A 27,111-nucleotide genomic window follows, 5' to 3' on the forward strand; every position below is an offset into this window, starting at 1 on the left:
TTTGTCTCTGGCTTCCTTTAAAAATCCATTGTTTTTTAAATGTAAAGGCACACAATAAAGCTTTATGCATTTATTAAAATATACACATTTTGGTAAATTTAGATCTTTTTTCTTAGTATCTTGATAATATATATATATTATATGTATAATGTCGACAACACAATCATTTGAAAATAAAAATCACTCCATAACATATCTGCGTATTTTTTTTCTTTCTTCATGACATACTACACGATCCCATTGTACAGTGCACCAATGGGGTTTTGGAAACCACAAAAAAAAACAGAAAAAAAAAACAAAAAAAGAGAATGTTTGAACAAATACACCAATTCCATACCAGAACTGCAGAGAATTGTTACACCAGAAAATACCATCTGCAAAAAAGCAAGATATACATCAGAAAGAACAAACAAACTGAGAGAAGTTAAGATCATTTACAAGCTGAATTTGCAACAGCCGGTGTCATCCGGAGCACGATTTCCCTTCTGCTGGAGGGTGCTGGGCGCTGGGTCTTGCAGCGGAGCGGTCGCAACCGAGTGGAATAAATCCGTGGAGCGACTAAGAGCTGCTCAAAAAGACTTGAGGTATTTCCGCTCCTTCTACACAGCTCCCGGGCCCTGTGCAGCGGTGGGGTTTGCGGCCAGGCTCTGTACGGGCGGCAGGGTGAGGTGTGTGATGACCACTGAGGTTGGTGGAAAACAGATGATACTTCTCTGCCTACGTTTTCTTAGCGTGTCAGTGCACGAACACCTCCTTTGGGGGCCCCCGGGGTGGATGTTGGGGTCTTGACGCTGGCGCTCGCGCCCGCTGCTGGCTGCCCTGGCCGCGGGGACGGAGGCGTCCGGAGGTGGCCGACGCTTCGAGTATTTTGGCCTTTGCTGCTTTCTCCCGAGCGCACCGAAACCCCAGAGTTTACTCCGAGGGAACGCATAGGATCTCCAAAAGAGGAGTGTGCCAGACCCAGATTTCAGCCTGGCTCTGACCACCCTCCAATGCGGAGGAGCTCCTGGCCGCGTCTGGTGGCGAGGCCTCCCTGCGCCGTGCAGCCCGGTCGGGCGGCTGCTTTCAGCAGCTTTGGGCAGCGGCCACTCGCCACCGCAGCCTGCCAGCCTGGCCGGAGAGATGGGCAAACCCACCGGGTGCTCCGGGATAGCAGCAGCCGAAGGGCATTGCTCAAGGTGTTGATCTGGTGCAAACATGCCTGCAGATGCCAGGGAGGAAGGAACCAGGCCCTCGTCCAACAATACGGTGTGGTTGGAGCCGACACGATGACAGATGCTGGTCGCTGCTCTGTAGCAAGAGATTAAGGCTGCAAAAGGACTAACAGGCTGCGGTTCAACAGGGTACTCGGGCATGTGCTTGGGGGCCGGCAGGTGCCTAAATACCTTGCAGAAGCAGGACTAAGACGACTACCTCAAACACAACATAGTACAACAGCTGGTAGGAAAATTGTGTCGCTCCTTCTCCCTGAAAGCATAAAGCTGGACCCGTGAGGTGCCATCTCTCCTAGGTATTTCTAAGGCATCTACCATGAAAACAGCGAAGCTTAAGTGAGAGGCGACTTTTGCTGGAGGTGCTCGGCCCACGGAAAGGTCTCACGAGTGATTAACTGGGGAGGTATATGCCCTGAAAACGCTGCTTTTCAATGGGAGGTGCCCATGATTTCTGCTTGGAGAAGTGCAATAGGAGTGGCTGGTCGGAGCTGACGCCAGACTGGAGTGTGCGAGGTCCCTTCGCAGAGGCACTGCCTGTGCCAGGCAGGCCCCGTGTGACAGCTGCACCTGGACAGCCTGGCTTTAGGCCCAAAACCCACATGGAAGCCAATCGTACCTTGGCTTGAATGGGATGGCTTGGTCACGGCCGGCCTCTTGTTTGCACCCTAGTTGCCCTGATGAGAGGGTGGACCAGGAGGGCATCCTCTGCACCCTAGCCATGCAACCTAGCTGGACCCCATCCATCCTCATCACTTCCCAAGGGGCTAGCGCAGGCTCTGCTTTTTCATTTGCAGGGCTCGAGTCTTGATTTGTCTTGAGTACTGAAGTGTTGCCAGTTCTCAGTATTACTCACACATGGTGGAAATCTTGCTTCAGTCACCATTTAATTGCATTGCATGAGCAGTCTCCTGGTTAGATGGCCAAGAGGCTCAAGGGCACACGGCGTCATCTTGCTTTTGCTAAGCCCAGCTGTAGGCCTCAGAGGCCAGGGCCTGAGTCTTGCCCTGATCACGCTGGTGTGAATCCAACAGAAATCAGTGACACTACGGAGCGATTCTGGATTTACGCTGATGAGGTCTAGGGGAGGAGTTTTGCCCCGCAGCCAGCAGAAGCCACAGAGATGTTGGGTGTCGCTGTCTGATATGGGGCTTCCTCACTCCTGGTTATTATTTATTCAAAAAGATGTTCCTCTACTGCAGTATTCTAAGCCTACTCCTAACCAGGTCCATGATGGACTCCTGAAAATTGCCCCGCTGCGTACCAGCTGCTGATTCAGAGGCGCAGTGGGATGGGAGCCATGGCTGATGTCTATTATGGAGAGAGACAGCGAGTTGGTTCTTCCCAGGCACCGGTGTCGCAGTGAATGCTGTTCGCCCGTTGAAGTTCGGCGAGGACATTAGTGCTTTGTGGTGCTGTGACAGGCGCCAACTGATGTCCCGGGTGCTCAGCCAGCAGAGGCGAACCGCTGGACGCTGCAGGATGATTGCTCCGGCTCTGGCTGCCAAAGTGCCACAGGCTGGATTGGTGGGGGCTCAGCCAGCCTGCAGGTCCTGATGTGATCGGGCAGGAAAGGGCAGTGGGAAGCCAAGGCTCAGCAGTTGGCTGGGGGTCTACACACCAATGTGGTCCAGGGCAGCCGATGGAGCACCTGGGACCCCGAAATTAGGTGTCCAAGCTGCCAGTTGGAGGAGAGCCACCCAGAACTGGCCTATTGTATCCCCCAGGATATTTGCTAGCATTTAGCTAATAATCTTTCATCTCTTGAAGAGAAGGCAAAGTGTTGCTACTGTGTCTGATGTTGTGGCTGTCTCACAGGGAACTTGTGTGCACACTGAGCTCTGTTGGATGGAGTGGAACAGGAGGGGACTGTTGTCTGGTTGTACTAGAAGATTTAACTATTGGAACCATCTCCCTCCTAACAATTCCTGCGCTGTGACCTGTGAACTCTGGTCTCAGGCTGAAATACAGAATTTTATAGAACAAACAGTATTTCAGTATTTTCCACATTGTATCCACCAAGCTATGATCAGAAACAGAGAAAGCTGTTCAAAGTATGAAGCTGAGATAGGAGCAGGGAGGGAGGTTTCAGCAGCTTGGTCCTCTACCATTGCCCCATGCATAGCTCAGCAATGCCAAGATAGGACTGACCTGCATGAACTCACTGTGTTACTGGGTGGGGAGCAGCTTCCAGGGGAGCACAGACGCTTCCCTGGAAGAACTGAAGCCAGGACGACAGCTGAGACATGTCTACCAGAATTAGTGAATTATGAATTAGTCATTCAATACAAGATACAAAATGATGGAAACAGAGTCCAACCTCAAAACTATGGTGCTAACAGAAATGGCGTTTGATGTTTATTGATCATTTACACAAGATGAGTTAAGCCTAGAGAGGGTCATAACCCTCCGTATGACTAGAAATGGGCCCAGACTCCAAAGTTTAGATCTGAGATGTTCAGCTGCACTAGGATTTCAAGTTTTGATTGTGGCTGTCTAAGAGAAGCAAGACACAGACTGTTTTTTTAGTCTCTGTTCTGGGGACATTTGGATTCAAGGTCTTAGGGACAGAGACCTCAGTAACGTTGGTATTTGCATGGAGTGCCTTTGTACTGGAAAGGGGTATGGAAATGCTGCATGATGGTGCCAAGATCCCTGGATCCATCTCTAATCTACTCCTGAGATTCCCTTAAAGGTATTTTACTGTCTCCATTTGATCCCTACCTATCAGTCTATCATTCTACCTAAGTTATTTTTTCTAGGTGGTAGAAGAAAAAAATATATGTTCTAAGAAAGTGCCAAATATGTAACAGTGACTTCCCACTAGTATGGTTGTAAAGTGAATATTCCCTGTGGAAAGCTCATCTTATCCCTTCAGTGGTTTAGCTGTTCATGTGACTCCTTTCACCTATCACATGCCCTTCCAGTTTGGCACATCTCTCCTTTAATTCACTTTGTTGGTGCTGCCAGATTGAGGGTTTAGCAGACACTAGAGGATCTGCCAATGAAGCAAAGACCTGGCCCCCTTGGCAACGTGCACCAAAGCAGGATCTGACTGGTGGACTCCAAACAGGCCTCAGGTTTGTTTTGTTCAGGGTAAAAGAGTTCAGGATGAACCTTTGTCCTGAAGGACAGGTGACCGGAAGGGAGTGGTGGCTGTGGGCCCTGACACATTAGGTAAGATGGGATTGAAAAGGGGAGCCGGAGAAGCCTTTCCGTTGTCACCCAAGGGAAGGGTGCGAGGGGCAGCGCGGCAGCCTGATTCCCATCTCCGTTACTCCGGCGAGTAGTCTAACTCGTCGTTGGCGATCAAGGCCTCCGAATTCTGTTTGTGTTTGCCTTTGCTTTTCGATTTGCTACTTGTCCGATGGCTTTCCTTTGCTCCCGCCATTTGCTGGTAGGAGAAGCCTTTGTCCTCAGAAGGGCCCCAGTCCTGGTAGTTCTCACTCTCATTGGCATAGGAAAAGCCGTCATCCACAGAGAAGGGGTCAACATCTACATCGTAGCGCTGGTACGTACTCTGATGAAGTGCCTCTTCCCGGGCACTGATCTCCAGGGTGCTGTTCCACATGCCATAGCCAAAGTAAATGAGCAAGCCTGCAGGGGTGGGAGAGAAGGAGAAGATCTGGCCATTAACTGTCCCAGGGGAGAAAGGGTCTGGCATAGGAAAATGGTGTGCTCTGGCTCTATCAGACACTCAACTGTTTTAAATGCGCAATGAGGATGACCGCAGTGACATGCCTTCTTCCTGCTGGTCCTTCTCTTAGCTGTACACCTCTGAGCCCCAGATGGAGACAAATGAGAGTGAGCGTACAGCTAAAAATGCATGATGCCTGGAAGTGGACATCTGCCCCCCAAAGACCAAGTCTTTGGATGATGTATCAGCCTCCTCCCATGAAACGTGAGGTTGGCTCAAGTTGATGAAGATTAAATATAAGTAACTATGTTCTTAAAGTACTGAATGTTTTAATTGATATCTGGTCTTTGAACCTTGTGATTGTGTTTTCAAGCTTCTACCTTTGACCCAGGAGGTAATGTTTTAAACATCAGCTGTGATAGCTACTTAACCATGTGATTCTGTGTTCTTAGCTTTAGGAGGGAAATCAACTCTCAACAGACTTTTTTACTTGTATCCTAAATGCTAAAAAACCTACATTTCCATCCTGTTATCCTCCCAGCTATCCTTTTCTCCCTGGAGTTTTCTTATATTCTCAGTCTCTGTCCTACTGATACTCACAGCCAAACATGCCTCAGGGTTATCAGACTTAGTATATTTGGTATTAAAACAACTCTGAAATCCTGTCTCTTCCTCTTGGGAGTATTTTTTCAGGTCTGCACATTTCTCGTTCTCTCTCTCTAGCCCTGCATGATCTCACCTTCCTATTTAACCATACCAATGCTTTTCCTAGAAATAAATGTATCTGGAAATCTAAATTCCTAACTGGCAGTGGATCCTGCAATTAACCTGCTGCAGATGTGTCTGTAGAGAAATCTGAGCCCCTGGTGTGCCATGGACTGGCAGTGGGTAATTATGTTTGGGAGATTAAATTGAGTGTCCATGCAGAAGGGCTGCAAATCTCATCCAGCAGGACAATTCAACATGAAAACAAATGGGATCCACCTCTCCCATAATGCTAGCACTCCCACCTCTGCTATGGATGTGGAAAGTGAAGTCCATTACAGGTCAGTGAAGTGATTTAAGTGACTTGTTGCCATTTCTGGTAGCCACAGAAGTATTGGATGTGTCCCATAGGAGAAAGTATTTAAGCACAGCAGGTTGAGCTGATGCTTTGAAGTCACTTTGCTTCAAAGGTGCAGGCAGAAGGTCTTTCCACTGGATCTGCGGCTTCACCTATCTCTTTTTAAGGGCCAAAAGGCTTGGAGAACGTAATCTCGGGCCAAAGGATGTGTGAGGGAGCTACTGCTGAACAGCTAGACTTGGGGTTAGCTGAGCTAAGCATCAGCTGGTGCTTCTGCTGTGGGACAGAAGCACTCACAGAAGTGGAGGAAAAAAGGTTATCTCCCAGCAACTTCCCCCACCTGGAGGACAGAAACGAGAGGCTTATTTAAAATCTCTGAGATGCCAAAGAGGAGAACTGAGATTTGTCAATGTCGTCACCTGGCTCTACAAATGAAGGTTAAACCTCTACAAAGAGCATAAAGCTCCTGAGAAATTTGCAAAATGTGGCAACCTTGGAGGATCCAATCACTATATTCCGTGTCAGCCTCTTTTTCCCTTCAGAAAAGGTACGATTAATACCTTATGGTGAGAGACAGCAGCCTGCCCGTATCATTTGCACTGATTCTCATTCACGGGAGTCAACTGTTCCACCAAATGCCATCGACCTGGGAGCACACTGTGTGCTCTTTCTGCCACCTCTTACCAAAAACCGTTCTTTCACAGATGGCTGGTCTGTGCACAAATTTTTCTGTTTGGAGAAGATAATGAAGCTGATATCCTACTCTCAGACTGATTAAAGCCTAAAAACATACTCTGTGATGCTCTTTGTCAAGCCCTTGATTTTACAGCTCAGCCAGGTAGGTCTACTTGGAAAGAAAAAGATAAAGCAGAGCAAATGAAAGTGCTGGTGCCGGCTTGGAGCCCAACGGCACAGAGTGTCACCTTGGGGAGCAACGGCAGTGCCGGGGGCTCTCCCAGCTCTCTCTCTACCCTCTGCCCCTTTCTCCCTCTGAGGGCCAGTGTGACATGCAGCACAGGGCCTTAAAGTCTGCTCGCAAAGGAGAGGGCTGCGGGTCTGATAGTTGGCCAGAGCATGTCCTTTTAATCGCTAGCACGGTGCACAGGGTCCCTTGCCTGAGACTGGGGTGCCTGTGTGCTACTGCAATATATATAAGTAATACTATTTCCCCATAAAGAGTCCGTGTCTTTGATACTCTTCTGTTGCTTCAGTTTTGCATAGTCTAGCATCCAGGAGGAGCTATTAGAGCTGGGTTTTTTTTCGTTTTTTTTTTTTTCCTCTTGCTTATTTTGGGAGGATGTGGATTGCAATGTAAATGAAGGGAAACTATGGGTTTGCCAGGCTCCCAGCTACCTGCCAAGAAGCCTAAATTCTGCAAAAAAGCCACTCAGATGTGAGCTTTCAGGATTCACAACAGAGCATGCGAGACCTGAGAGCCCCCTGCCACAAAGCTAAGGGTATAGACTGAGACCTGGAGATAGAGTCAGCAGATCCCTCAGCTCTTCCCTTCCCAAGGCTGCTGGGGTTGGATAGCCCTGGATTTTGGAAATGCAGCATTGAGATTGCAGTGTGGGCTGCTGAAAGAGCTCAAGTGGGTGAAATAGGAGGAAAACAGAGAGATTTCTGTCAGAAACCTGCCTGCAAGGCAATTTCCAAAAACCCACCTACTTTGCATCTAAAAACTCATCAAAACAGTCACCTTTCCACGAAACAGTTTACTTCTTCCATCAAACTGACATTTTCTGGAGGTGTAATTCTCCAGCTGACTGTAGTTCTGAGTCTTGATTAACTGAGATTTGTAAGAACTTTGGGATTACAAAGGGAAAATGCAAAGGAGTGGAAAAGCAGCCATGTCAGTCTAAGTACTCTAATTAGCAAAGTTACTATTAATGTCCTTTCAAAGCAGAGTAGATTAATAAATAAATAAATCTAAGACTTACCCACAAAACACCAGACAGCAAATCGGATCCACGTGACCGTGGAGAGCTTCAGCATGAGATAGATGTTCACCAGCATAGCAAATGCAGGGACGAAGGGGAGACAAGGTGCCATATACGGCAACTTTTTGGGGTTTTCCGGCTGCTGTAAGATCACAAACACCAGTACAACAATGAGCAGGATCATCAGCACCACGAGGAGGACAGCCCACCAGCTCTGCTCGTAGATGTAGTCTGCACCGAAAATGATGAAAGAGCAGAAGATGAACATGAGAACAAAGAGCAAGAGCACGCACGTGGTGACCGTATGACCGGTGGCTACAGTTGGGCGATCCATTTTCCCTGGCAGGCCAAGGTGGATCCGCATTGTGTAGTAGCGTGGACCGATTAACTTCTTTAGCTTGATGAGGTAGATGTTCTCAGACTCATCTGCCTCTATTCCTGTGGTCATGTCGACCGTGCCATAATTTGGGTGATTTACACTGTAGGTGGATTTATCGGATTTCCCTATTAGCATCTCATTGTCCCCCAGTGATGGCAGATTTTTTGCCCCACATGTGTTGGTTGGTTGGCCCGTAAACTCTTCTCCTTCACTCCCTGGGGAACAAACTTCCTTCTCACAGTCAGCTAGGATGCCCTCCTTCTTCTGAGTGTGCTCCTCAGAGAGGAATTTAACAAAGCCATCAATGTCACTCTCTGGCTGGTATCGGAGGAGCAGGACACAGACGGAGACCAGGGTGTAGGCGAGGAGTGTGCCGATGGACATCATTTCTATGAGGTCCCGTAGGCTGACCAGCAAGGAGAGCAGGGCTGCTAGAAATCCTGAGACAATACAAGCCACTACTGGAGTTTCCGTGTAAGAACTGATGTGGGACAAAAATCTAGAGCGTGAAACAGTTGCAGAAAGTTAAAGTTGCAGATCACAGAGGTTCCCTGTCATAATAACACCTACCCAGCTGGAAAGGCACAGAGTCAGCTCAGATTTATGATCACTTCAGCTCTCATTGCTTTTTCGAGCTTAAATTCCAGACAAGTACAGAGCGGAAATAGCACTGAGGCTGAATCTGGAGTTAGATCTAGCTCTAGCAATCTCTGTGCACTCTGAAATATTCAGCTGGATACTCGCAAATGCAAAGCAATACCATGATTTTATGCATAGAACCTGCTCACCTTTACAAGTAACTCTTGAACTGAATATTCATCCTTGGATAACTTATATCTTGAGACACCTACACCAAACGAGAGACTGAAGGGAGGTTGGATGGACTCAGTGGACAATACTGCAGCAGTTACAGGATGCCAGGGCAGGGATGCCTCTTCCCCTCATGTTATGCATGGAGGACACAGACCCCTGCACTTCTGCTTGGCTCTTAACGTTACAGGTAACTCTTGGATTGCCTGTGAAGATACAGTGGCTGTGCAGGTCTGTGGCACAGATGATGGAAGCATGCTGGGGCAAGTGAGTCTTTTCGACTCTTTTGCTAGAGCTCAGCACCCCCAGAAACAAAAGCGGCAAAGCTCAAAGTGCGTTCTGTGCTAATCCACGTGGGATTTTGTCGTGGGGCAATGGCTAGGTTTCTTCTTGTTTTTAATAATACTTGGGATTTTTTTTTCCTTTCTCCATGCAAGAACCTTGGGCACAAACCTCAGTGGATGGAAAGAGTCTCCAGCCTAGTTGTAGCACAACATAGTCACTTGTGCAAAAGGTTAAGACCATAGTAGGCAATTTTTAAGACAACTTTCTGGCAAAAGAAAAAAGCTTGATCTGAAATTGCAGCCATGGATTCACCATCCACTTGCACACAGGTTTGGAGCATTTTCCTTTGCACAGGTGGGTTAGTGCCCAGCCACTCCCCTTCATGTTGAGTGTGTGGATATTTTGTTCTCACAAGGCATGGCAGTGCTACCTCAGGTTAGCTGGGGACCCCCTCTTCCTACCTGAGCTATGTATGCATGCGCAAGAAACTTTGGACACCTTTGTAGACCTCTCCTGACTTTCCTGGGGTTTTGCTTTGGTTTGTGTGCTGCTCTACAAGCACTGAGTTTGTCTGTGACCTTGTGCTCCACGGGGTGAGGGCAGCTGACTGTCAGGATGTGGGAAAGTCTCTGGCCCCAGCTCACCTACCCTGCTTGTTCTGAACTTAGGAGGGCTTTGCTAGCTAGCATCTGCCTGTGCTGCTTTGATCCCTTTCAGGTATTGCAGACCTTGCAGTTTGATTATACTAAGTATTAAAAGAGAAACTGCCACTGAACTGATGGGTTTCCAAGCAAAGACGAAATAACTCACAAAAGATTTCACATAAATCACTTATACCCTGATGTCATGCCAACAAGCATCCAGGGAGTGAAAATAAATGGCAGCAGAGGCATGACTGACCTGAAGAGCAGCCCATCACCGGCCATGGCGTAAATGACTCTCGGCATTGGGAAAAGGGAACCCAGCAAGCTCACTGTCAGTCCTGCCACAGACCCGATGGCAACGATGAATTTAGCAGCGTAGAATCCACGGGCCACAAACATTTCCATGAGAGGGGATTCGGTGTCAATGGCATCGTATGGCACCATCAGAGTGAGGATAACGCTCACCTATGGAAGACAAAAAGAGCGGCAGGGGAGCACGGACGTTAGCGATGGGCAGCACCTCTGGTCTTTGCTGAGGACTCGCTGGATATGAGAGCAGTTTCTCAAGGATGAAAAGCCAGAAAATTTCAAGTCTGATTTCAGATGCTGGTCATATCCCTATGTTCCCTGCAGAGGGGATGTAAAATGGTAAATGCAGAAGACAGAGAGTTCTTAATCAAAGGGGTTTGCACTGCCTTGGGCTCTGCCTTCCCAAGGCAAAGAAAGGCAGCTCGAGGCTGGCTGAGCAGCGGCTGTGACTCTGGACCGTTAGTGGGGCTCCGTGGGGTAAAGGACACTGCATTCAGCTATGTTCCCATGCATGGGGACCATGCGATGAGTCATTGCCTCTCCCTGGGGAGCAAACCCAAGGCAGAATCACTTGGGGAAATGTTCTGATCTCATTTCAGGCATGGAGAAGCTGGTTTCAAGGAAAGCCACCAGCCTGCAGGAGAGGGCAGGGGGTGAGTTTCCTGTAAAATTATCAGAGCGGTGTTTTTCCCCATCATGGCTCTGTTTTGCTGTCTTACAGTGAAAGTCCCTGAATACAAACATGCATTTATCGGTGTGTGGAAAGGCTGGACACTGCTTTTAATACTTGTCTCACCTGGCTATCCATGCCCGTTACAGCACAGCTGGTGAGCTGAGCTAACGGGGGCCCTGTCCCACCTCTCCAGCAGTGGCAGTACTGCTTCTCCCAAAAATGCAGCCCAGAGGATGGCTGCAGCAACACTGCCGCTCTTCCACTTTGCTATGCTTTCAGCCGTGCGCTCCCCTGAGTAGCTGAGCATGGGGGTGACTGGGGGAAAGACAGGCTGCTGCCACTCCTGCAGCCGGCACAGGGATCTCGTTGGAATGAACGTAGCCGAGTCCTCTGCCCGGAGAAATAGCTGCGCTGGGGGCCCGGAGGGCGGCCTCCGTCGGACACTGCTGCAGCCACGCAAACGCAGCTGATTTCTCAGCCCCCTCCGAAGAAAGAGCCGTTGTTCCAGGGCCTGGCTGGCACGCCGTCTCACGGAGAGAGGGGAGCCGCACTGATGCCCAGCAGGGATAGACACTTCTATATGTATATATATGTACACACCTATGCATACAGATAGCACTTACGGACACGTATGCGGTCAAGCACATGACGAGCGAGGCCGTGATGGCGTAGGGGATGGAGGTGTTGGGACTCTTGGCTTCCTCTCCTGTGGTCGCGATGATGTCGAAGCCGATGAAGGCGTAGAAACACGTTGCTGCCCCTTTCAGCACCTGCGCGGAGAACGGAGCGCGTCAGGGCCAGGAGGGAGCCGCGCGGGAGCAGGCGGCTCCCAGCCCCGCACTGAGCGAGTGGTTCAAACGCAGCCCGGGCCCCTCGAGGCATCTGCAGCTCCCTGACGGCAGACTACGAACCTGCGGCTAGGCAGCGCCTGGATCTGCTAGGGGATCCTGGCAGTGGCAGAGGAGACAATTAACTGATTTCAGGCACTCATTTGTTTTCACAATATTCCATCCCAAATCTGATTAAATTAATACGGACTTGTAACATGTTTACACATTCTGTCTTAGCAACGTTCTTCACGCGGCAGCAAAATCTGCTAATAAAGGAACCAAAATAGAGCATAAACAGTCAGATGTGTACCGCTTTCCAAATCGCTTCAGTTTGGTCTGGAAGCTGCAGATAGATTAGGAGCACATGCTGGGAACACTTGGACGACAAATTATTTGTACTGTTTAGATATTTCATTATGTTTTCTTTAAATATACAAGATTAGCAAGAATATTTATAAATAGATTAGCAAAGAAACAAACACTGAAGCAGCCTAAAGACTATATAACTCTAAGAAGTGAGTTATTTGCAATTACCATACCTTAGCACACACAGCTAGCTAGCAAGCTGAATAACACGTGTCCATCTCATCTCTGTGTCATCTGCTTAGTACCAGAATATAAGGTAAAATTCACCTCTTTCAGGGAGCTATCACCTGTAATTAAGTTTTAAAGTGTCTCTATATTGCTTGGGGATCTCATGCCTGTGCTGTGCCCACAGGTGATTTACAAGCTAGAAGCAGAGATTCAGATTTACTTTTACTTTTTGCTTGATTTGGGAAGCAAATAACCAGCTGAAAGTGATGGGAAGGCTCTTGGTGTATTTTGGAGATGTATCTTTGAAAAATATATATTTGTGCCAGGAGTTATTTGGTGATTTGAATGGGAGCAAAACATAAAGCTATCTCCTGTTTTCTCTTTTTCATTCCTGTTATATGGCTAAACAGAATCCCAAAGTAAATACGACCTCCACTCTCAGATGGGCCTCAGTGAATTTCTAATCACTGTTTTTCTCTCGCAGGGCAGTACTGATTTATTGAAGGGAGATGAAGGGAAGGTATGGGACCCTCTCAGTAATCACGATTTTGGTTTACTTTACTTTCTTGCTTATTTTTCTGCGCAAGACCCTGATGGAGTCGAGCAGTGTAAATCTGAGAAATTATCTTGGGTTTAGGCCAGCTGAGATATTTTCAGTCTCTGTTCATCCTTGGATAAAAACCAGTTCAAGCAAGCTAAAAAAGCCAAATATGTCCAAAATCTCAGTAAGCTTTGAAGGAGCATCCATAAAATAAGCACTGGCAGGTGGCGTTATGAAGTGCTCAAAACAAATGCTTGAGAACATTGATACTGAAAAACAGCCAACATAAGTATCTCCCCTTTTCTGCAGAGCCCGAGCTAGCTCTTCCTGAGCTTTCTTTCTTGAATGGCTACTGCATTTTCCTATGTTAAACCTGTCTATTAATGGCATTTCCTGGTGTCTGTATGATTTTATGGGCACTTTGGCTCTGCAGGAGGGCGTTGTGGAAGCAAGCTAAGCTGTAGCAGGAGATATGGGCAGAACATTGCCGTGTCCTTCAGGCTTTGCAGAGCTAGGAGGGCCCAGATCCACACCTGCAATGCTGGAGGTCTCTAGCCAAAGCACAAGTGAGTTTAGAAGGCCAACAAGCAGAGAGTTAAGTGGAAGTGGTGCCCACATACCATGAGCAAAATGCTGCAGTCTTGGGGGTTCGGCACAGTATGGGGGCACAGCAGGGAGCGCTGCGGGCAGTGCTGGGGACCCTGGAGTGCAGTGCTGAGCACTTTCCAGGTGCAATGGCTCAAGGAAGGCACAATACTCACCCCTGGCCATCCAAATGGCAGGAATTGCCCTTCAGACCAGTTGTCACCTTTGACAAAGAAGAGCCCAGCAATCATGATGAAGATCCAGACTGCCAGGTTAATAACGTTGAGCACATTGTTGAGCCCCACTGAGTTCTTCACACCCATGGCCACAATGATGGTGACAATGACAGCAATAAGCAGAGCAAGGAGGTCAGGGTATGACTCCTCTCCTTTCCCTGGATAAAAGAAAAGAAGTCTATAAGTCTTCATCCACAGCAAGGAAAAACATCTCCAGAATCTCTGTGGGCTTTTCTAAATGCTTTTCAGATTCTGAAGCAATATAAGTTTTTCAGAACTTGATCTCATTGCAAAGGACTCGTGGTGGTCTTGGTGTCTCTGCCTCCATTTTCTAAAGCCATTTTACAGAGATGATAAATCATGGTGCCTGAAGGCACATTTAGGAAATTTAGGAAGGCAACAAATAAATAATCAGGTCTCAGCTTGTAATGTGCATCTGCCAACTACTAATGAAAAAATCAATCATATATTAAAGTTGCATGAAGCTTCTATGGGACAGCAATCTGTTGTTATTTACTGGTAGGAACCACGGGGCATTGCTGAATGGAGCATTGAGTTTACATGCTAGTAATGCAAGCACTGTCTTGTGCTCTCTAAAAAGGATCTGAAGGGGAATATCACTTCAGGGTTGTTCCTGTCTGCAAAAGCCAGGACATCCCTGCTTTGGCATCATCCCTGTCAGCGTCCTTGTCTGTAGAGCAGCTCTGTATTCAGGGCAGTTTGAAAGATGGTACAGTTAGACAGAACTGTGCATATGCTGTGGGTTTGCCTTTCAACTGCTGCAGTTCAGTGCTCAGAGATCTTGTTTTCCTGTTTTCTGACATTACAGATGGAGTCCATATGATTCCTCAGTAAGTAGGCCTGGAGAAGCAGCTTGGATTGCCAGGCTGCTGCCATCATCCCTCTGCACGCATGCATGCTCCCAGCCCGGTGGGACTGGGCTGCGCGGGAGGTCGTGTCGGTTGTACTAATGAGTGTGTGTGCGTGAGCCTGTGGTGCGGCTGTGGGAGGGAGACAGGCACGCAGATGGCCTGGTAGCGTGCCTCGCACCACCCTGATTAGAAACAGCCCTCGGAAAAGCATCAAATCAACAATCTGGTAGGAAGATCTTTCTTTTCCAGGCAAAGAGTGTAAATCAGAGAAAGATACAGGCTAAAGTACCAGATCAAACCCTAACGAAGTTGCCAGCAGGTGCAGTTCCAGGTGCATGCCCTAACTTCGTCATTTGAGCTCTTCTCTAGAAGAGATGGCTTCATTCTAGCTCGGTGTTCAAACATTTGTGGTTGGATCTGAACTGCAGATTCAATCCCATTCCTGGCAAAAAGAAATTTGTCTATCCTCATACCTCCAATTGCACTCAAGCCTGTTGCCTTTTGCAAGCCACATTGTTGCTACTGGGTAACTCCTCAAGGCTGCATGGACCACAACACGCTGCTGTTGCTAGCACAGGAGACGCAGTCTTCAAAATAGCGTGGGAAAAGTGTAAAGGAGAGCACTATAATATCAAATACTGACTAAATAAGGCAGTAAGGATGGTACAGAAGAGCGGCTATGGGATCCTACGCGCTGCGTGTGTTTAAATGGGAATGATCAGAGAGCTTGGACTCGGTGAAATGCTCTTTTGCTACTGTTAGCCTCTGAGATTGGACTAGCTCTTCAGAGGTGTTTATTCTGCTCAACTCCAGCTGTCGGGATCGTGTATCTCGGCCCCTCTGAACTGGGTCCGTGAAGCAGACTGCAAAAGGCAGATGGATGGTAAATAATGAATGAAGCGTAATATCCATGTCTGACCTTTGATGAGCTTCCAGTTACTTTTTAGGACCTAATTAATGTAGGCATGGCAAGACACCAGGATTTCTAGACGGAGCCTCACCTAGGCCATTCAACGTCCCAACGCTGTTGATCATCCATCGGCTGATGGTGTGGTTCGCCAGCGAGTCGAACATGCTGCTCAGCGCGCTGGCCCCAGCGGCCGTGCCGATCAGGTACTCCAGGATGAGGTTCCAGCCGATGAAGAACGCCACGAACTCCCCCACCGTCACGTAGCTGTAAGTGTAGGCAGAGCCGGTGGTTTTGGGCACCCGCACGCCAAACTCGGCATAGCAAACGCCTGTTTAGAAAAATACAAAGCACCATAAGAAAGCTGTAGAAAGAAAGGAATAAACCTGCCCTGGGTCTGACCGGCTTCCTAACCCGAGGAGATGCCAGGAGCTCTCCCCGGGCTGCAGGACATGGGCCGCAGCGCAGCCCCGCTGCCCTCAGGCTGGGAAGAGGGCGCACACGTCCTTTCCCCAAACCCGTGGTGCCGGGGTGAGGAGGAAGGAGGGGGCCACCTGCGCAGCAGTGGTACGTAACGGGATCAAAGGCCCTTTGCGAAGCAGCTTGCACTTTTTATTTAAAAAAAATTTTTTTTAAGGTGTAACAGGGTTTAGGATGGACTGTGAGTGGCTCTCTTTACCTCCCGCCCCAGGACTGCACTGACTGCTCAGTGGGGTGGTTATTTATCGCTGCCTGAGTGCAGCCGCGTCCGGAGGACCGCAGCATGGTGGGGCTGTGCAGGAAGAGCTGGAGCCTCCGGAGCAGCTGAACGCTTGTGCAGGTGCCTGCAGACCCGACCCTCGGGGAGGCGACGCGCTGCATCTCTGACCGCGTCCCCCAGGGGCACAGGAGCACAGAGCTGACCCGCGGGCCACGCTTGCGAAGGCTCGCGGACGGGCCAGAGCCTCCCACTGCATCCGCTGAGACAAGCTTTAGATACGTTCTTGTTCCCAGCAGACAAAATCTCCTTTCTTTCTCTTCCTTCCTCTGCTCCGTTTAAAGCAAAGCAGTCCCGCGTCAGTCGCCCGGCTCTCCCATGGGTGGCCTGGTGGGTGACCTCCGCGAACGCGACGCCCCGGCGTGACGCGCGCCGTGATCTGCCGCTCTGCCGGTCCCCAGCACAAACGAGATTATCTGAGGTACAGAGCTGGCAAACCACCAAGCTCCAGGGCCTGAGAGAGGCTGTGCAAAGCCAGCCCCTTGCCAGGGCCACGCCAGAGTGACAACACTTGCAAGGTTTTGCTCATGAGATAGCTGTCGGGAAGCTTCGGGTGCAACGGGGATCCCTTAGTCAGACGTGATTACTGCGTGTGACAGCCGCCGGGAGGCAGAATGGGTGTGCTGTCTCCCGACACGTATCCTTGCTTTTTCCTACGCCGATCCAGGCAACGGCACTGTCCGAATCGTCCCTGCTCTCGTTTACACCTGAGTGAGATGAGACTGAAGCCATCTTACATAGAGGATGCAAGCTCTTGTAACAGATAAATGCTGTGTGTAAGTCTCATTCTGAAGAGTGGTTGTAAAACGGATTCAATAGAAGAAAAGAAAAAAGAAAAAGTAGTATTTAACTGGAGCTGTTCAGGGAATTTCAGGGAATTTTAATACTTTCCAAACTCCTTGTGAACTTACTATGTTAGGATACTTTGCAATAAAAACCTGACCCTAATACACTGCTGCCTTAAAACAACCATTTGCTTTTCTTTAAACTTAATGGATGGATTTAGCCATAAATTCTCAGAATATTAGTCAGAACAAGTGCTGGAAGGCTATACCTCATTTTGCATTTTTAACACCGTTTAAACCCTTTCTTCTTAACCTCAATTCAGCTAGACTGTGAGTTTCGCAGTACAGCAACCCCTGCCTCCCTAGGCAGCCCGGTGTCCCCGGGGTTAACAGTTTTGAGCCTTTATTATCATTGTGCAAAGATGGATTATTTATTGAATTCTTCATCAATTGCCATTTTCTATTTCAAAAATAATAATTGCTTCAAATTTACAATCAGTTCAGTATATAAAGGAGAATGAATAATTTATAATAGCTTTATGAGGTTACTGCTCTTATTATAAGCGCAGTTTTTACACCGAACAAACACAAAATTATTGGATCTGTAAGCTGAATTCAGTGACACTTCTTTTCTTGTTACTGTTTTTTTAACATGCCATTCACTGTTTAACTTGCATGCATGATGCTGGTTGTGCTTTTCAATGGGATACTTGAAAACTTTATTTCTGTAAAGCAGACTGAACTGCAGGAACAAGAAGACAGCTGAGCATCCATCCCCACCTCCAGTCATTATTCAAAGCTGATTAAAAATACATGCAATCTGCAAACATAAGACATTCACAGATAACTACATGCCTGAATGATTTATGAAACAGATGCTGTGATGGGGACAAGTATCTAGTTTCTCTCTTTGATGGTCTTAAAAATTATATGATCTCTCCTGGAGGCAGATCTACTTCTAGCCAACGACAAGATAAGACTTGAAGAGGATTGTTCTTGATAGAGAATGATAACGGCAAAGCAAAGACATTAATATGTTTAAAATGTCTGAGGTTTCAATCACTCTGCTAGGGTCCTGGAGTAGAAGAGTAATCTCTCTCTGTGCATGAGGTACAGCAATATGCCAGGTGTGTGTGCATTAGATAGAGGGACACATATAGGAAAATATACTACTTTTTCTTTTATCGTACTGTATTCAGTCCAGCAGGCAGGGAGATACGAGATGCAAGATCTGATGGATCTGCCCTGACTGTATTGGGTGGCATCAGTGGTTACTCTGCCTTGCTGCGCTACATGCTCTCCCCCAGAAAGGGGCTAACCGCGCTCCCCCTTCTACAAGCAGCTTGCAAAAGGAAGATATTATTGATCTCTTAGGGTGCAGATTTGATCTCACGAAGCTCCGCTGCATCGGACTGGTTGTGAGCGAGCACGTGGCACCAGTGCTGCACAGGCGCCCGCCGCCCGGCCTGGCCGCGGACACGGGCTCTCCTGCAAAAGAGGGTCCTCGCTACGGCGTGTCGTGCTGCGAAGCTCTGCTGTGGCAGCAGGCTTGCGGCACTGCCACCAGCGAGCCCAACCGACTGCATTAGTAATATTCATTTAACCTGCCTTAGCGAGAGTACATGCTACAAAGCCCATGGTTTCCCGTCTCCTCTTTACTTCGCTCTTTGAAACATTTTTGTGCTTTCATGCAACATTTGCAGGAGTACCACACTGTGCGCTGCTTGTGCAGGGTTGTAGCGGCCCTGACCCTGTGCGTCTGAAAACCTGGCTGCCGTGGAGGAAGGGGAGAGCCACAACCCCTTTCGGCGTGAGAGGCTCTTCCTCACCGCTGCCGCTCGTGGAGCTTCGTCAGGGGGCTTTTCTTTGGAGGACGCTGCCGTAGAAAGGGGCCCACCACCCTTTGGAGGTGGCCACAAGAGGCGGCAGCGGCGCGGTGGTCTCCGAGTGTCAGGGGACCACAACCTGCATGTCACCAGGGAGGGCCGAGGTGCCACCGGGAGCTGCGGGGGTCGGGGGCTGCACAGGGTGCGCTGGTGCAGAGGCGGAGGCTTTGCCTGGCAGACCTCTGAGAAAAAAAGCATTTCTAAGTGTGGGGCACAAGACCAAGATGTTTGCAAAATCAGCACTTCTACTAATATTTAGAGCCTTTAAATATTTTGTCTGTTCTAATTTAAAGGTTTTTTGCAATCCAGGGTTGCAACTGTTTTCTTGCTCTGCAGCGTTGGAAAGGTTAGCAGCTTCAAGGCAGGAGTCCCTATGCAATACCAGCTTGCAGAGAACGACAGAAAAATCCTGCAATCACCTTGCATCCTGCAAACACCAACTTAAGTGGCGTCACTGAATTCAGTGGCACTTTTATTTACAAGGACAGTTCCTAAATGTCTGCAGAACCGGGGCCTTGCAGCACTGCTGGGTTTCAGCTTTTCATTGCAAGGGCTATCTCACAAGTAAAAGAAAAAATCCCGCCCTTTCAGAAAACGGTGTTGACGATGGGGATGGTGACCGCGCGCACGGTGCCTGCGGGCTGTGGCTTCTCCCCCAAACCAGCTACGCGGCACCTCGGCCACCCCGGTGCCCCGGGAAGCACAGCTGTGTGCTGGGGCATTGGGTTTATCCTGCCTGGGCTAGACTAGAGTTAAGGCAGGCAGCAGCTTAGCATGAAGTGCAAGTAGATGGAGTTAACTGTTTTTTCTGTTCATCTCCCTGGCTTTCTGGCTAATGCTTGAATTATTTGCCGTGATGTGTGTTTGGCCTGAAACAGGTTCATGAAACAGCAATTCAGATGGAAGGTCACTGCAGAAATTGCCAGGTCACTTGGCTCTTTTCTGAGTAAAACTTTTTCCTCCGTTCCCATGGAGTCTGAAGATTTACCGCCCGGGCGCGAACCACCCGGCTGCTTCGGGACAACCGGGGCACGCGCGGAGAGGCAGCACCGGGGTCTGCCTCATCAGGGGGCAGGGACTTCCCTCCTTCGCTGCGGGGCAAAACCTCTCTCGTGAGTCAGGCGCCCTGAACTGAGCGCCATGGACGTTTGCTGGCAAACAGGGGCCTCTGAGAGTGCTGAGCAGAGGCAGTAGGAATTGTGAAATCCCCCCGGGAGTCGACACCCCAAAGCCCAGAGTTGCAGACGGCTGGATAGCCCAGCTGGTGCTGCAGGGGGGCCGCTGCAAGGGGTGCTGCTCAGCACCTCTTATTTTGCTATATTTTGTTCCTGGTGGCATATTGGGGCGGCAGCGGCTCTGGCGCGTGTGCTAGTCCTCCTGCAGCCTGCTCCGCCTGGCACATCTCGGGAACCGCGAGATGTCCTGCAGCGCCGTGCCGCGAAGGGACGGACGTTTCAGGTGGAGCAGGTTACGGAAAAGCTTCCGGAGCTTCTGCAGGCTGGATGCCGGCTCGTCCCGACAGACGCGCTGCCAGCCAGCCTTCTGCCGGCGGGGTTTGCAGCAGCGCTGGAGGTAACGCTAATAAATTCATGCTTCTGTACAAGTAACCTACAGGGACCATCCTTCAGCAGTCAAGAGCAGCCATTTTATCGAGACCGGTACGCAGCAAAAACTTATTTTCAACAAACCACTGAGCCATCCCAATTTGTTCTGTTTAATGGCCACTATATGCAAATATATCAAAGGGAGCTCCAGGAATAAAACTTCCTTAGGAGAAGGACTCCCACCCTGCAAGGACAGAAAGGCATCGTTAGGCCAGTTGACCTCAGCGCGGGCCAGCTGGCTCCTGATCAGCTCCGGCGAGAGCCCCAGCTCCAGCCTCCTCCCCCTGCGGCCGAGCAGCCCCCGCGGGTGCCGGTCTCCGTGCCCAAAAACTCCCACCGGTGGCTACCGGAGTTGAAGAGCGATAATGGGGCTGGGTAAGATGAAAACCGCCGATTTTTCGAAGAGGAGGATTTGGTTAGACACTGAGGTCAGGATGATGAATCCCAACTATAGCAGCAGACTGAGACTGGTACCTCCTGCACTGAAGGCTTTTTTTTTTAGAAAGAAGTTAGATGAGCGTTTTTGCTTGAGAGCTGGATAAAAGGCCTTCCAGTGAGAGAATAAAAGAGACCAATTTGATTTAATCTATTTGGAAGAACAGAGAGGTGAATCAATTACAGTGTGTCTGTAAGTACCTTAATGGGGAACAGCACTGTCTCTTACATCCAGAGGAAGGTGTAACCGGAATTTGTCTGAAAGACAAGATCAGACAAATCCACATCTGAAACTGGGCAAAAAGCTTGAACAGTAGAGAGGGATTTACCACTGGAACAACCTGCCCAGTGGGAATTCTTTGTGGATGACTTCAAAGAAAGTTGAATGGTTTTCTGGAAGAAGTATTATAGCCAAAGCCCTCTTGCGCTCAATTTGCAGGTAATGGGATCTGGCTTAATGATCTGTGACATGCAAAAGAAAAACAAGAGATCAATTTGTCTCGTTTGGCCTTAAAACTCTGAGTTTAAGTAGCTCCTTCAAATCTGTCCGTCCACACCTGCCTGAGTTTGGCGCCCTACATGCCTGCAATGAGTGCTAAATATTAAGTGAAAGCTGAACTGGTCCCCCAGTTCACCGGATGGCCCATCCGACTCCTGAACCCTTGCTCAGTTTTACTTGCCAAAAATGTGTTGCTGTTATAAACAACAGTGTCAATGATGAAGTGAGGAAGCGGCCAAGGAGACTATCAAAGCATTGCATCCTTAGAAAAACACTTCCCCAGAGCTACAAAAGCAGCTCGAGATGGAGGAAGAACAGTAAACACGGCGCACCACGTAGGGCTCCCACGCAGGAGGACCACCAGAGCTTTCACCTAAAGTGCAAAAGCACCTTCTGAAGGACAGGGTCTTCCTCAGATGAGACCCCCTCAGGCTCTGCAGGCTTCTTGGTTTGCTGTTGGTGTGTGCTGTGACCAGAGAAGCACTTAAAGAGGAGAGAAAGCAGGAAGTAACAGACACTGATGCTATTTACTGCCTTGGCTGCCTTATTATTTTTGCTTCCCCCCCTCACCCAAGTTAAGTTTATGTGTTGTTTTGGGATATCAGATAAGCATCAGATCTTTTGGGAAAAAAGCCTAAATTGAATGATGCCGTTATACTTTTCTTCCGGGAGCCCGTTTGGTTTTACCTTTCTTGGCTAATGGGAAGGAAAAAAAGAAAACCCTGTCACCTCCGGGAAACGCTGCCGCTCACCTGACAGGATGGAGGCCACAGCGGCGATGATGAAGGAGACGATGACGCCCGGGCCCGCCATCTCCTTGGCCACCAAGCCGGACACCACGTACATGCCGGTGCCCACGCAGCTGCCGACGCCGAGGGAGATGAGGTCGAGGGTGGTGAGCACCCGGGCGAGCTTGGCGCCGGCGCCGGCCCCAGCCCCCTCCAGCATGGACTCCACGGGCTTGGTGCGCAGCACCCGGCCCCGGGCGGCCCGCCAGCCCGCGCCCCACGGCACCCGCCGCGGGTCCAGGCGCCAGAGGAAGCCGCTCATGGTCGGCGGCGCTGGTGGTGCTGGTGGTGGAGGTGGTGGCCTCAGGGGTGGTGGAGGGGCTGCGGCCGCATGGAGCTCCTCCGCTGCAGCCGGACCTGCCGGGAAGAAGTAAAAATAAATAAATAAATAAAAATCATTTATTTATTTAAACTTATTTATCTGCCTCTTGTCCGGCGTTCAGTCCAGGGCACCGCAACGGCATCCCGCGCGCGGCGCCGGCCGAGCCGCGGCGCCACTCTGAACGGCCTTCGGAGGCTGGGGACGGCCTTGAGAGCCGCAAAATCATTTGGATTTGCTCTTTTCTCTTCTGCTTTTCCCTCTTAAGTCAGTATCTTCGAGTGCTACTCCGCACCTGCCTCTTTTCCCCCCACTCTTTCTGTTTTTTAAAGAAAGAAAACATTTCTCATAATTCAGATTTCCATGTTTCCTTTTCTTTCTTTTTTTTTGCCTCGAAGACAAAACAATTATTTTTGCCACCTTTACACCCAAAACAAATTATATCGTGCCTATCCGGGCAGCCCTGCATTGCTGGAGTTTGTTAAACGAAACACAGCATTCGCAAGCAAAATTCGCATTTTGCTTGATCGCAGTTCAAATTATGCTGATTTTTACCCCAAGCTGCCACAAGCTGCAGGGACTGCACCTTCTGGCTAATAATAATAATAATAATGAAAAATTACTACCACTCTTAAGCAAATGTTTATCTTTAGGATGAGAATGAAAACGGCTTTTTTTGGCTGCTTCGGGCTGCTCAAGGAGCCGTTTGGCCCGTGGCTTAAATCTTCCATTTTAAACCTTTCCCTCCTTTTGCTGCCGCTTTTCAAGCTTTTTGGTGAAGCAGAGCAGAGCTCATGTTCCTGCCTGCCGCCAGCAGCACCTGCCCTGCAGATGCCGGCTTGTTGCTACCAAGGCCAGGAGAAATGAGGGCTCTCGACACCTTGCAGAAATGTTGCTGCACTTCGCTCAACCAGTTCCCATCATTTATTTAATTGCTTTGCTGAGCTGATGTAATCTGTCTTCAAGGATGCTCTTAGCTGAGTCTAAAAGACTTCTGTTCTATAGTTAGATTTGCACCAAATTGATTTAAAGTAGCCAGGAAATGGGGCAGAAGAATCCAACTGATTTTTAAACTGTTACAGTTTAGATGGCCTTACCATGATGCAGTCTTCTCAGGTAGCTGGTACCGCAGGAGAAGACTGTTTCCACGTGAGCCCATCCTTGGCTTACTCAAGACAAACCCCCCTTACTGGGATCTCTTTCCATAATTTGTGGAAGCTTTGCCGAAGGCCGTGCTTTGGCTGAATGGCAGCCGTGGGGCTGGTCCTACTGAGCAGGTTGGACCAGTTGGCTCGAGCTGCTGAGGCCGTGGGGTGCTCTTCGCGCGAGGTGCGGGCGCTCCCTTAGCGCTCACCTTTGGGGCATTTTAGCTGACTGAGGGCACGAGTGCGGCGAACGCGTGGCCCGCGTTTGAAGAGGGTTGGGACTGATGGTTGGACTAGATGATCTCCAGAGGTCCCTTCCAACCTTACTGATTCTATGATGCAGTTTCAGATCACCAATCTTCAAACATTTTTTTCTTTGTTTCTTTGTTAGTCTGTTAAGCTGTTAAGCTGTTAAGGCAAAAGGCCTCCAAAACTTCTGAAATGAAATAACTTCCTACTTGCAATCGTGATATTCAGTTGAAGAAATCATTTGAAACAATACCTGATGTTTAAATCGGATTGGTGTATTGCTCCTACGTAGCTTGGAAACATCCTTTCACTCCACTTGAATCCATAAAAAAAAATCTCATGGCTAGAAAACACGTGAGGCAGAAACAGCTCGTTTCTGCTCTGCTCCACTAGTCTTGGATGTCTAGAAATACACAGCTGAAGCAGCAGTGTTTTTATTACGAGAAGGAGCGAGCTGCGTCGCTAAAAAATTTTTCCTTTCTGGCTGTAACTTCTCTTTTCATGCTAAAACCTGAGAGCCCAAGGGAGCCCGTTGCAGTGTCGGCACGGCTAGCTCGGAGGAGGCGAACCTGAGTTCGGGAGCTCTCACGGGCTTCCCGAGCTACGCGCGGGTGGGAGGAAGGTCTCCGCTTGCAGACCGCGGTCTCGCAGGCTGGAGCTCGCCGCCGCCGCCGCACACTTATCAGCCAGCGCTGTTTGTACCGAAGCACTGCTCTTCATTAGGCTAAATTGACAAAAACAGCAATCAAGGCAGAGCTCGACGCTTAGGTATTCACAGGCACCACGGATCTCCCTTCGCCTCTGTCGACTTGCTGAGTTATTCACGGCCGCCGTGCCCGTTGCTGCCGGTGGGAAACGCGGCGGGGAGCCGGGATCCCCGGGGGCCGCGGACGGGTGGCCTTCGGCCGCAGCAGATAACTCGCCGCACGTTCAGGGCGGTCGCTCGGACTGGAGTCCCCCCCTCTTTTCAGGCCTGATCTCCCCCCACATCCCCGTGACCGAGCCTCGGGGGCTAAGGCGCTGGGAGGGTGCCTGGCCCTTTTCTCTGCTCACCACCCGCCGGGGGCTCCGGCTGCGGGAGACGGCACCAAAATAAAGCGCGGACCGGGAACGAGGAAGCTGATGATGGCTCCACCGATTTTCATGCCGGCGAGCAGGAGTGAAGGGGGGGACAGAGGATGCAGCATGCTGGGATTTACCCCCCCACCCCCACCACCTCCTTTTTTCATTATCAGCTCGGTAACTGCGACGCAGCCTTGTATGAAGGAGCGCAAGGTCCTGATTGCTTTTTCCATCGCGCGCCCTAGGGCCGGGAGAGGGCTGACGCCAGCGCCGCGGTTCGGCACGGCCCGAGCAGCGCCGAGCGAGCCAGGCGGCCGCCGCGCGTGCGGAGGGACGCCGGCCGCCCCGGCCGCTCCTCGCCTCGGCGCTTCCCTTGCAAATGCGATCTGATCTGGAGCTTCGCGTGCTTGTTTACACAGCGCCGATCCCCCCCGAAGGGGCTGCCACAGGGGAAGGTGGCACTGCCTCCACTACAAACCTCCGCGAAGGGAGGGGGAAGCCGGGTGCGGAGCCCGCAGCTGCTCCCGGCAGGCTCCACGTGCCGTTCGCACAGGTCCGGCCTCGGGATCTTGTGCTTCTGCTGCTAATTTGGGGCTCATTTTTTACCTGCACTCGATCAATTCTAGTGCAGCTGCAATTACTTTAAAATAAAATTCTTACTAAAATTAAATTAATGACGTATTTTAGGTTTAAAACTATCTTTCTGTGTTTTACCCACTAAAAAAAAATAGGCTTGGGGTTTTGACTTTATCATAAAAAGCATGGAGGGAGGGGTTACTCTTCTATCTGTGCTGCTTCACCGATGTCAGCATTGCTGCAAGATGGCCAAGCCTCACTATCTTCATTTGGCAAATAAGCAAAACAGAAGCGGAATTGTTTAACCTGACCAAAGCTGTAAGGCAAGGATGCAACACATCCAAAAACTGACCCCATAAACTTTGTATGCCAGCCTCTGTGTAAGTGCAAGAAAGTGTCCTAACAACACGCATGTGTAATCTAGTAAAATCGTTAGCAGGTATGCAGAAATTACTCTTTTCTTCTTCCTCTCCAAACTTCAGGTGAGTGGTGTGGTGTGTTGATTTAACTGCTATCTTTGGAGAGAGATTGGACCAACTGGGGAAAAGGCAGAGAGGAGAAAGGGAGAGATGGCAAAGCCTCCTTTCTGTCCTGCAGCTGGTGTGTCCCACTCCCCAAACAAAACAGTCAATCCGGTATTTCAGTGCTGATCTTTGGGTACTGTGTCCATGAACGCAATCAAGAGGAGCTCGTTTGCCCACCTGGCCAGGAGCACATGGTTGCCCAAGGACCGAGTGCAGGGTATGTACCACAGCTGTGAAAGCCAGTGTTTGAGTGCAGTGCTCTAAGTAATGCAAAATGCATGAGGCGTTCCATTTGTATTTGCAAAAAAGCTATTTAACCACGGGATGGGGGGTGGGAGGGAGGAGAATTATGAAGAAAGAGGCATATTCAATTTGCACATTTCTAAACAGGTCTAATTTGTCACTGTTGTCTCGAGTTGGCAAAGTAAAAGCCTTAAAATTACGATGATAGTGCTAATGCAGGGAAATGGCAAATCAATGGATTGGTGAGCTGAGCAGACGATGGGGAACCAGGTGCTTCTTGGAGCTAGTTCTGACAGCTTTCCCCTATGAGAATGACAAAGTTGCACGAAATTACTAAATTTGTTTCTCCATCAGTAAAACGGAGAAAGTAGTCATCTTACAGGAGTGCATGAGTGGTTAATTCCATTGGGTTTTCTAATGAAGCTGAAGAGAAACCATGCTAAGAAAATATTAATGCTCTTCTAGCTGCATCTCATTGAAACAATATTGCTTTTCCTTCTGTACATGAGAATCTGCAAAAGGATCCTTTCGCAGGCTCTGCGCACGTTCAAATATTCATTTGTCACAGCTGTGTGAATTTGCATTCTAAGTGCAGATATTGGTACAAATACTTAAAGCTACCAAATACCACCTCTCTCATCCTTTTACAGCCATGAGTCAGGGGAAAACTGAACATGTAAGTCGGGACTTCTCGGGTAATTCGAGCTCACAGTTTTGGGTGCCCGGACAGAGGCTGTTTCGAGGACTAACACGCTCATCACTAAAATTCAGGTGCTTAAGACG

General features: G+C 49.3%; 1 protein-coding gene across 1 annotated transcript; it reads right to left on the reverse strand.

Moving 5' to 3' along the window:
- Positions 1-4,485: 4,485 nt before the first annotated feature.
- Positions 4,486-22,472, reverse strand: SLC7A14 (solute carrier family 7 member 14). The gene is made up of 7 exons (XM_062582657.1): positions 22,175-22,472; positions 15,551-15,787; positions 13,618-13,835; positions 11,575-11,721; positions 10,226-10,434; positions 7,852-8,729; positions 4,486-4,808 (listed from the first exon to the last, which is right to left on the reverse strand). Exons 1-7 carry the CDS (start codon positions 22,470-22,472, stop codon positions 4,486-4,488), a joined length of 2,310 nt encoding a protein of 769 aa, XP_062438641.1.
- Between the last annotated feature and the right edge of the window lie 4,639 nt (positions 22,473-27,111).

Source organism: Rhea pennata, chromosome 9 (genome assembly GCF_028389875.1).
Source record: "Rhea pennata isolate bPtePen1 chromosome 9, bPtePen1.pri, whole genome shotgun sequence".
Classification (NCBI taxonomy): domain Eukaryota; kingdom Metazoa; phylum Chordata; class Aves; order Rheiformes; family Rheidae; genus Rhea; species Rhea pennata.